At 33.2% G+C, this 12,470-nt stretch overlaps 1 protein-coding gene across 1 annotated transcript; it reads left to right on the top strand.

The window, feature by feature from the left end:
- LOC105166276 (serine/threonine-protein phosphatase 7 long form homolog) lies at positions 292-936 on the top strand. Its single transcript, XM_011085583.1, has one exon. The coding sequence runs from the start codon at positions 292-294 to the stop codon at positions 934-936; it is 645 nt and encodes a 214-aa protein (XP_011083885.1).

Here is a 12,470-nt window from a genome sequence, read left to right on the forward strand (position 1 = left end):
CAAGCGCGGTGCCTCAGTTACATATTCACGGGCACACTTCTACAGTGTGCCCGTGAATACATTTGATTGCAGCTCACACTATTTAAGTGTGAGCTGCAATCCTCCTTCACCATACTCCAACATTTCCTTCAACATTTTCTCACATTTGCTCCTTCAACATTTCCTTCAAATCTCTCGGCAATTCCTCCTTCTTCAACAATTCCTCCTCCTTCAACAATTCCTCCTCCTTCATCTTGTTCTTGTTTTTGCACAATTATTACATCTTTGTCTTTAAAAAAATTTAGAGCGAAAATGTCGAATTTTGGCCCTATTGATACCAGTGTTTTGTACGGGCAATTAAATCACAGAACAGAAGATGTGTCCGAAAATCCGGATACAACTTTATCAGTACGACGTGGTGATATTGCTTTTTTTCGCGTCCTGCAACTAGCACCACGTCATATTCGTGTTTTACAAGTACTCCAAAATATGGGGTTTCTTGGTGTTTTGCAATGTGGGCATGTTGAAATTGACACCCACTTGATCACTGCTTTGGTAGAGAGATGGCGCCCGGAGACACATACTTTCCATTTTTCGGTGGGTGAAGCTACTATAACACTGCAAGATATCGCCATCCTGTGGGCACTCCCGGTGGAAGGTAATCTTATTACCGGGATAGATACAAGGTGTAGTACCGCACGTATATGTGCCATGTGCATTCTTGGTGGAGTGTTGTGTCCTGATGCTACGGGGAACACCGTGTCATTATTATATCTGCGGCATATGGAAAACATACACGAGCAGTATGTATCAAATTGGGGTTCTGCAGTGTTGGCATATCTCTACCGGGAGCTATGTACAGCATCACAACGAGGGAAAAATAATATTGGCGGTGCCATGCAATTATTACAGATATGGGCATGGTCTCGCATCATAACACTTGCCCCCATCGAGTGAATCTTCGACACTGATGCCGACCATTCTAGACCCTGACAATGTTCTGCCTAATCCTCCATATGCTGCACGGTATGAATATTTTTATTTATTTATACAGTTATAAATAATTTTGATTTCACTTATTTTTCTTAATTTTGATTTTAGGTGGTCTTATCATATATCCCGTACTCATACGGCACACAACGCTCTTCGTATAATAAGGAATGTTTTGGATCGTATGCAATTTAACGAGGTATATTGTTATGATTTTTTTTTTTTTACGTTTAGTGTATTTCTGATGCATTTGTTCAAATATATTGACTGGCGCTATATTTTGTATTGTAGTTTATTTGGACTCCGTATGATGATATAACACTCGATCTTGATTCATTGCCCTTTTATGCAACGCGCACACCGTGGCATATACGCTGTCCATTGATCAATTATTCGATCGTCGAGATGCAGCACCCGGAGAGGGTTCTCCGTCAATTTGGCTTTGTGCAAAACATCCCCCCAAACCCATTAATTAGTGAGCGTCGTTTACACACAATAGACAGGCGGGGACGTCAAGACATGAATTGGGCTACGTTTCACGCAGACTATATTGCGAAATGGAACGATGTGCAATCACTGAGGGTGGAAGGACCCGTTATTCAAGGTGGTCTTGATACTCTTTGTCACCGCGGTTAGGCACATCATGCTACGTTTCACGCAGACTATATTGCGAAATGGAACGATGTGCAATCACTGAGGGTGGAAGGACCCGTTATTCAAGGTGGTCTTGATACCGTTCCTGATTACATGAACTGGTATCATCAAATTACTCGTGTTCAAAATTCACATAACATATTGTCTACGAACACGCCGGTACATAATTTATAGCATTGATCAAGCCAGCATGCCTGTCTGATATCAAACAGACTCGATCATCCTCTAACGGCAACAAATCTTTGGAAAGCATTTGGAGGAACCAACGCCATGACACAAGTGCCAGCATTTTATGTTTGTACTTCGTGTACAAATGTGTTCCATCCACGCTTATAACGTCACGACAATAACGATATCCCTCAATGCATGGTCTAAATGCCCAGAAAACATATTTCAACATGTACCTGCCCGGGCTATCTGTTTCCAAATGCATCCACTCCACAACGGCTCCAGGATTCCATTTTTGCAATGCCGCCATATATTTGGGTAGTTTCTGAACAGAACTCTCCCAAGTGCCGTACCCTTGTTCTCTAGCGGCTTTCAAAGCAAACCAGGCCTTATGATATGGGACTTCAAAACCAAATTTATCTTTCACAATCTGCTGGACATGTTTTATATCACAAGATGGATCTTGACGAACCATACCCAGCAGATGTGTTGCGATCATGCTCTTTCCTAAGTTACCGTGATCAATAGAAATTTCATTCATCAGACATGTATGTGGTCCGACATACCTGGTAACTTTAAATAATTCCATGTTGGATTTGAATATGGCCCTCAGCATCCAACAACACCCAGTCTGTGCTTCGTATCTGCAGGCGACTTTCCATAATTTTTTGTTGCTTTCCACCACTCGGTATTCTCGTCGTGCAAATCGAACCGAGTAATCTTGTACACTTCCTTTCAAATGGTCCTTACTTTTAAACAGCATTCCGAGGGCGAGCTCTCCGGTGTTTGAGTCGTAAAAATTGCCCCACCTGCTAGTAGGGATATCAATCGAGTCTGCAGGGACTTCTGGGTGTGTTGTGCTGAAAAATGGAACTTCTGGATATAGGTTCATTCTGTCGGGCACGGCAGGCACGTTCAAATCAAAATGCTCTTGTGCATTCTCACCAAGAACTTCCATCATAACAGGTATACTTACATCACCATCATCGTCATTATTCTGTTCAATCTGGTCTTCTAATTCGACCTCATCTGGTTCTGAGTCAGCTTGCTCAGTGTTCAACAAGCTATCAGCTTCAAGCTCGTCATCTTCATCATTGTATTCAGATGAACCAGCATAATCCGATGAGCCAGAATATGCATTTGTCCCTGCATATGATGATGGGCCTGCATACGACGATGGACCTGACCATGATGAGGGGCCTGCATACGATGATGGACCTGCATATGATGAGGGGCCTGCATATGATGATGGACCTGCATAATCTTCATTAAGACCAAACCGCCCCATTTCTTGAGTTACTACTGGTAAACTCGGCAAATCTTGGGTTATCATAGACATATACGTTCCCCAATCACCAACAGCTGAGTCATCTGGTACAGCATTTTGCAGAACTTTCTCCGCTTCGACAAAAATATCAATCGATACATATCCATTCATCGGATTTAAAAAGAATTGCATATCACGATCCTTCTTAATTGCCAACAACATCTCATTCCTTTGGCCAAAATTAAAAGTTATGTATTTAAAAAATATATGCAATTTAAAATTATTCCTATCCATACCAATCTCTTCATACAAAATTAACTCTAACTCAGCAAATGTAGTACTACGAGAAATTTGCATGAATCCGAGTGGAGGTCGATCATAACTTACAGAACCATTCGAATTGATTTGTTGACCTCCAAAATATATAACAATATCAACAGTGTTTTGATCCGCCATATCTTCAGAACAATATAAAATACACATCAATATATATTTTTTTCATACTATAATAAGATATTTAAAATAAGAACAAATAACACGAAAATTTAATAAATAACTTACGTTTTTTCAATTGTAAATCTTCAAATAACAAGTGCAGAAATTTTACAAGAATTGCGAGATGGTGGTGTATGAATTTCCGAAGGCTGATTTGAGAGTGTAAGGAATAAGAAACTGAAGGATAATTTTTGCAAGCGGCTGATTTGAGAGTGCAGGCTGATTTTTCAGTGTGTATGAATGTGAGAATAGCATCCGACTTATATAGGCAATAAAACCGCGGTAAGTAACCGCGGTGCCACAGACGATAATGCAGAAGAATTGATTGACACCGCGGTAACACAGCGCGGTGCCAGATACTGAAAAAGAAAAAATTGACTGACACCGCGCTTTGTTAGCGCGGTGTCAGCACGGGCAAGGTACGACGTGCGGGCCGGGCAATGCCACCGCGGTCAGTAACCGCGGTGGCTATAAAAAAATTTTTTTTTTTAAAAAACGTCAGTGCCACCGCGGTTACCAACCGCGGTGGCTATAAAAAAATTATTTTTTTATAAAAACATTGCCACCGCGGTCAGTGACCGCGGTGGCTAAAAATAATTTTTCACCATATCATTGCCACCGTGGTCAGTGACCGCGGTGGCAATAGAAATATAGTTTTTCTGTGTCACCGCGGTTAGGCACCGCGGTGACACAGAATGTTTATTTTTTTTTTTAAAAAAATTCAGGCACCGCGGTCAGAGACCGCGGTGCCGCTTACTTTACTAACAGAATTAGAATGGCTTTACTTTACTAACTTTTCTTTTTTTTGGCATTTTTTAAATAAAATCCCCACCAAATATCATATAACAACGAGGAATTTTTATCATAGAATGACGGGATTTTTATTAATATTAAAATTTACTTCTCATGCTCCTCGACATTTATCTAAATATTTGTGTGCATATTTATCTCATTTATAATGTTGCTTTTTACGCTAGATTTTGTAATATTTGTTGACAAAAGCGGACTTTATCTACTTGAGCAAAATATCTACATTGCAAGCAACATTCTTTTTTTTTCCATCCATTTACGGAATTTTTCTTTTTTTTCTTGAAAAAGAAATTATAAAGTACAAAGGACTTTCATGAAGTTTTCTCATAATTACAAATATTTATTATTCTTTAAAAATTTATAAATACTCCTTGAAATTAATAATCGTCTAACAAATACTTCTCATGACAGCTCATTATAAGGGGATATTTGTTAGACAATCGTTGATTTAAAATATTTATAATTACGACAAATTTTATGAAATGCTGCCAACTTATCCCAAAAGAATAGAGGTAGATAAATATACACCCTGGACGGGTTAAGACATGTGGCACCAATTTATTTCATAAGAAGCTTGCAAAAACCCAAAAGCCTTGTTCGCAATTCATTCGACTTGAGTATTTCGCTCGCATCAGTATAATTTCTTTTAGTATATAAAAAACAATAGAATGTCGTAAATCTGATTTATATATAGGAAATGAAATATAAAACATAATACTGATTTACAATTTAGTGTCCAATTTCATGAAATGGTACATCACAATTATTCAATTACAGGGATTCTTAATCATTGCTAGACTTTTAGGACGAAATATATATTCATCTTAGACAATTAGAAAAGCAAATTACCTACCACTAATACAATTTAAAATGTTCCAAAAATTCAAAATCCCACCATTTGAGTAGTAGCCAATCTGGGCTCTCATCTACTGACCGGGAAAATATAAATAAATAACTCCAAAATAGATTTACCCTTCAAAAGAATCAAAATCTATGAAAAGCCCAAAATATTTTTGAGGATTCGTGTCTTTTTTAAGTGAGTCACTTTGAGTAGGGTCACATCTAACTCTTTAGATTCAATGACTTAACTTGTCAATTATTGATCTCAAATTTATTCAATGAATGCATAGAAGACACGTGACTCCGTACGATTTGGAATTCTTGATTCTCTATAAATATCAGTTGATGCACTTCACAAGATATGCTATTTATTACTATCAGATCGCACTTTGTGACCCTATAACCTCAACTTTGATTAATACTAACTTAAGTATCAGAGAATTTTAGTTAGAAATCACCTCGCAAGCCTAACGTTTTATGTGCAAAAAATCATTCCTAGTACATCGAAATACTCATCCAGATCTATACTCCAGATTATCGTTAAGTTATAGCTAACTCATTATCAAACCAGATTTAGATCACTGATAATTTCGACCCGGATCATCCACCGTAAATAATGCACAAAATTCATCGCGAGGAAAAGAAAAAAGAAAAGAAAGGGTTTGAAAATGAAGGGGAGTGGAGTCCCTGCTGCCATAAGAAGTCATGTTCAAGATGTGAACCTTTCCATCAATTGTGAGTTCTGACAATATATGAAAACATAAATAAATAAATCTTGGACCACCAATTAATTCCCTTATATTTTGGGGGTCAAATTGTGATATCTTAAATTTTCAAAATAGGTCCCAAGTCATTTTCAACTGCAGGCAAGTCGTCTTGATTACTGAGAAAAATAAATACCCTATCCGGCAACCTTGTCCCAATATGATATCTAACGATTAGTACATAGACAATCTACGGAAATTATGTGTTCTATTTTATTTTATTTTATTTTTCGCTATTTGTAATGATGCGGTCTGAATTTTTTTTTAATTATGAAATAGTATTGTATTTTGTATTTCATTGACTATATAAACATAATAACCTGTATTAAATTCGTGTTAATATTAATATACTAACGGACAATGTTGTGATTTCTAACCATCATAAGAAAAAAAAAAAATGGGTTCTTTCTTTTTTGTTTGCTCTCAACAAAGTGGAGTCTTTTATTATAAATCGATATTATTATTTGATCCAAATAAAAAATTGAGACTTTTGGAAAGATACTCGAATGATGTCTAGAACCCGAGAAAAAAAAGAAAGTCGTTAAGCTCATTGAGTGGTCTCCAACTAAAACCCTTGGATGCTTAAGTTAGTTCAAAATCGAGATAGAATAATTATAATTGCTAGATTTAGAATTATAGTCAAAATATCTTACCATAAATTAAACATAATGCATGTATTTATAAGGTCAAATATTGTGCCCACTTAACTGATTCACGTGACTTCATCACTAATTGAATCAAAGTAGGTCTGATCAGGCGATCCGATCCGACCTGAATAGGGGTGGATCCTAGCATAAGTAGTATTTCCTTTGTAAAGAAGGGCATTTATATCCTTTTGTAGATAGTCATAGTATATCCCCTACCACTATTTATATTTAATTAGGATTGATTATGCTTATTCTCATTTTAAACATATGGAATTACACTTTTATTTTTAAAACAAATATTGAAACTACAATTGCACTCCTTCATAAACTCTCCGTTTACAATTATACCATTTTCATTATACTGAAATTAACAAAAAATTTACTTAAACTTCTAATTTTATGCATAATTTAGCGTTTGTACAAACTATTGACAATATAATTAGTGTTTTTATTCATTGACAACTACTTTTAATCCAATGACAGTAATTCGAGAATAATATTTTATTAGAATTACACTCTTTTAACTATATATATTATATTTATTTTCTTACATGTATAAAATATTACTAGTGTATCTTTATCATAAATTATATGGAACGTTGAATTATGATTAAAAAATTAAAAATTTATCTAATTTTTTTATGACGTTAATATTTTCTATCCAAACCTCAACGGAAGAGGTACAATTATAAATAGAGAATTCTTGAACAGAATGCGTAAAAAATATAATTTTTGCATTTTTAAGATGGTTCTAAATGCAATTAACCATTTTATTTGATATATATAGCCTTTTTATATAAGATTCACGTAATTTATATTTTTCAAAAATAGGAATAATTACATCTACGCCCCTTTACCTATGGTCTATTTACACAAATTACTCATTTATTTTGAAAAATTACGTAAAAAATCGAATAATATATATAAATAGATCGTAAATCAGCGAACGTAAATCCAATCATCCCCTAAAATGTATTTACATACATAACGTGAATGTATTAATAAATACAAAATGTAATATTATTTTGTAACAAAGTATCCGGACTCAAAACGGAGACATCGTGATTTTTTAGAACATTGTAAATTTTAGAATAGAATTGTTCAAGGGTGAGGAGATGACAGTAGGAAATAGGGATGCTTTGAGCAAACCGCCATGGACGTCTAGATTTTTGGCAAATTAATTACTTAAGACAGGTTTTTGGTTTTACTTAGGTTTTGAGTTAAAGGAATAAAGTTGCCGTTTAATGTCCAAACGAATTTGTGTACTAATTCTATAAATAATGTAATGTGATGGCATAAGAAATATATACTTGAGGGTTTCTTCAAAAGTAAGATAATTACTCTAACTTCAACGTGTAAAGATGTTGATTTTTAAGATTATTATCTGTTCTATGAGATGTATAGTATTTTATTTTAAAGTATTCAAAGGATATTAAAAAAAAATAAGCATGAATTATATTTTATCGTCTGAGCTATAACAATTTTTACACTTTGCTATTTTTATTTTTTTGGCTACTATCTCAAGCTACTTTTTGCTAGAAAATATATGTCATGCAAACTACGGTTGCTGAAATCTTATTATATTTTTTATTTTAATTAATATATACATGTTCAGATAAATTTTGTGTTTGCAAAAAATAATTACGAGACAAGAAACAATATGGAGAAATAAAGTTTATTATTTTTGAATAAGTGGTTGTAATAATTGTGAATGTAAATAACTCCTTATTCTTCGCTCGAAGTATTTCTTTTAAGAGCTGACGCTTGTTCTTGAATCGGATGCACAATCTCCTCCGGAGTTGTGGAAGGGAATCATACATATAGATGGCAACAGGGCGGGTCTTGTACGGGTCCACCCGAACCCGAGACCTTGCCCGGTTCATTTCACTCTGCCCTTGTACACCGCCCCGTTTGTTTCAAAACCCGGCCCCGCCCTGGTCTTGCCCCTTCTTCTATTTCTTAAACACAAGAAATTAAAATTCTTCCTTGATTCAACTAAATTATTAATTTTCTCATCATGTAATATCATTTTACAATTTTTAATAAATTATATTATATAAGAATACATACTACTATTTTATTTTTTAAATGAATAATATCAGTTTAGATTTAAATACCTCAATATAGTTTTCAATCTAAAATGAATTGTATAAGACAAATAATACGTGCATCTAAATTATTAATTTTCTCATCAAGTAATATTATTTTACAATTTTCAATGAATTATATACTACAAAAAATATATTCAACTAATATTTTATTTTTTAATAAATAATATTTATTCAGATTTATATACATTAAAATAGTTTTCAATCTAAAATGAATTGTATAAGAAAAAGGATACGTTCCTCTAAATTACTAATTTTCTCATCAAGTAATATCATTTTCTAATTTACAATGAATTATATATGACAAAGAATATTTTCAACTAATATTTTATTAAATAATATCAATTTAGATTTAAATACCTTAATATAGTTTTCTATCTAAAATGAATTGTACAAGACAAAAAATATGTTCATCAGTTCATCTAAATTATTAATTTTCTTATCAATTAATTTTTTATTTTTTGTATTTCTTATATAGAGTTGGGTACATACGAAAATTGCTTAGAATTTATATATTATACTATAAATTTTTATTAATAATATATTATATTAATAATAAATATTAAAAAATAGAAAATTTATTACCCGGGGCGCGGGCGAGGCAGGGGCCAGCATGACGGGTTCGAGACGGGTTTGGGACAAGTCCCGTACCCCGCATTAGACCCAGCCAGGGAATGCCCAAGCCACCCCAGGGCCGCCCCGGACTTGGGGAATTTCATCCCAAACCCGCTCCAAATGGGGTGTGTTTGGATCGAGGCTCTGATTTTTCGAGACCAATTGCCATCCCTAATCGTATACTACCCTGAAATACAGATCAAGGCCTTAAAGTTGTAGGACTTTGTTGTTGCATAAAACTTTTGAATTTGCTCTTGCTATGATGTTGTTGTCTGTATGTAATGTAATGTCTTGTACAGTGGATGTCCCTTTTTATAGGCATTGGTAGACTTTTACAAACAGTTTGGGTTCATTTCTCTGGAATTAAACTAGCGTAGACTTTGATATGAATTAATCAACTAAGGAATGTACTTGAACATGCTTTGGCCCAACTAATCAATCCTAAATAAAGAAGACTTGTGTTCATCTAATCATCTTGGATTGATCCATGGGAATGCATAAGGTCTAAATTTGGCATGGATTTATTGCGATTTGTCATTTTGAACATACATAAAGCACAATTTATTATGGACTTTAACTTGAAACCCAATTATTAGCACATTGTTTTCAACTTTTAATTGATAACTTGTTCCAAAATTTCGATGTCAACACATGCTATTTATATAAAATCTTTCATAAATTAAGTAAATGACTTTCATTTTTATACATGTGTCTCGTTTGGCTCGTGTGCTAGCAAATAGACATGATGGGATTGGGGAGGATGAGGAGTAGAATAATAATTATCTGCTTATCCATTTTATGTTGTTTGGTTTGATGTATTGTATATAAGATGTCTCATGTGATAATATAATACGATGTTTAGTTAAAAGGATTAGAAATATGATCAATATAAAAAAATCATTAAGGGTATCCTTTTTTAAATTTATCTAAAAAGAGAGTCAAAGGTTTAATTTTGTTAAAAAAAGTTATTGAAGTATGGCGAAAATTTTACTTTTTTAAATTTTAATAACTAATCCAAATTCAAATATTTTTCAAAAGTCCCAAAAAATAATGAAGCAATATTTCTTATTGAATTATTATAATTTGAAGTACATTCTTTAAACATGCATGTATTTAAAGGAAGGAGAGAAAGCGGGAGGGCATTTAAGAAAGAAAGATTTTTAATCCTATCTTCACTTACAGACGGGACGGTGTATCCCACTTTAAGGATTGAAAAGATCTGATCCGATATTAATACTATGAATCAAACATTTGATTATGTATGATAAACAATCTCATCGTTTACAACTACACGAACCAAACGAGATCATGATGTACATATATACTAGACGGAATAAAAAATATAACATAATTTGTAATAAAAAATCCAATCCGACCGACCACCCGCTGTCGTGTGCCCGAATCTCAATGATTATTTAATGGGCCAGAGTTGGACCTTGTTAGTGATGTGTTGGGCCAATGGTAAGCCCCACTTGTTTAGCCCTCATTCGGAACAAACAAGATATCTAACGACTCTTGAAATAGTGTTTGTTTTGTCCAAATCTGCATCTCATTATACATGTATGATGATGCGACAAAAGCGTGGATAATATCCTGCAATATTTGATTTCCTTACTGAATTTATTGTTTTATTTTTTCATTTTTTGTGAAATGTAGGCAACCATAATTACCGCCTGATTCGTGTTTTTATTTTCACTGGAACAATATGTATTTTTAATTTTGTATAGATTTTCTCATAAAATAAAAATATATTTAGATTAATTAATAAAATTATTTTTTATATTAAATTTGTGTTGTTAAACCAATATATTTTTAATAAAATTATATATAAATATACATATTTTTTGGAAAAGATGAAAATGAATGCAAAAACAAACATGGCCACAGTTTGGGCCTTGTGTTAGCCACTAGATTATGGGCCCAATTTGGGCTGAAGCGGAGGCCTAACTTTAATCATCATAAACCTTTACGCTTATTATGCGATTTTAATTCATTTTCAGTTGTAAAATGGTATTTATATACTCAATTGTTGGGAATTTATCCCTGTATTGAGCCTAATAAAGTAAAAATAAGTATTACAGTAGAATACAACTAATATAACAACGATTACAGATTAATAGGAACAATGAAAAAAAACAACAACAAAAAATAATTTCGACTCAGTGAGGCGAATCCGATGGAAAAGCTCACAACCACAAAGACCGACAACCCAACCATCGATTGCTCAATTTAAGCTAAACGAAAAACTTTATGTTTTTCTAAATTAAGCTGAAGTAAGTTAAAATTTGTGCGTGGTGAAAAGGTGCTTATTGCAGCAAATGGCATTTATATAAATAAGTTGAATTTCTTTATGATTTTTATGTAAATAATTAAACACATCAGCAATCTGGCCGATCTATCACAATAATTAAATAATTTTATAAATAAATTGATAATACATCAATTTTTTTACCAAACAATTCTACATCAATTTTTTTCTACTTTAACTATTATTTGCAAATATCCACAAATTTTACCTCTTAATGAGTTATTAATCATTCCTAAAATTAAACACTTTTGAAATTGCACTTAAATAAAATAATAAGTCATTTTATTAGCAAATCATGTTGGAACTCTAATGCCACTTATGAGGTGGTAAGCAATAAGTAGAAATACCCATAAAAAATTCAAAAAATAAAATAAAGAGTGAACAATAGGATAAATATTTTCTCGTGTGATATGAAAAGTAAATAAAAAAATTAATTATTTTTGTATTTTGAAAAATAAAATTTATTTAATTTATGTAAATATATGAGGTAATTTGTTAACTTTTTTCACACTTAATTTTTTGTGTTATAAAAAGTAAATTGCATTTAATCTGAGAATAATATATTAAATATTTACCATTAAAATTAAAATTTAAATTATTTTTTCTATTTAAAATATTTATAAATAGAGTTAGATATTTCTTTTTTTGTTTTTTTGGCTATTGGGTGGTTTTATAGCCTCAAAATACCTCTCGCAGTTCCACTAAACCCCCCACAAAAATGGAAGCTTTGACGCAACTTAGCATCGGAATCTACTCTCCTCGCCTACTCTCACCTCCGCCCGCCAAGAAGACCCAATTCAGACCTCACGCCGCCGTCAGCGGCGG

Source organism: Sesamum indicum, linkage group LG7 (genome assembly GCF_000512975.1).
Source record: "Sesamum indicum cultivar Zhongzhi No. 13 linkage group LG7, S_indicum_v1.0, whole genome shotgun sequence".
NCBI lineage: Eukaryota > Viridiplantae > Streptophyta > Magnoliopsida > Lamiales > Pedaliaceae > Sesamum > Sesamum indicum.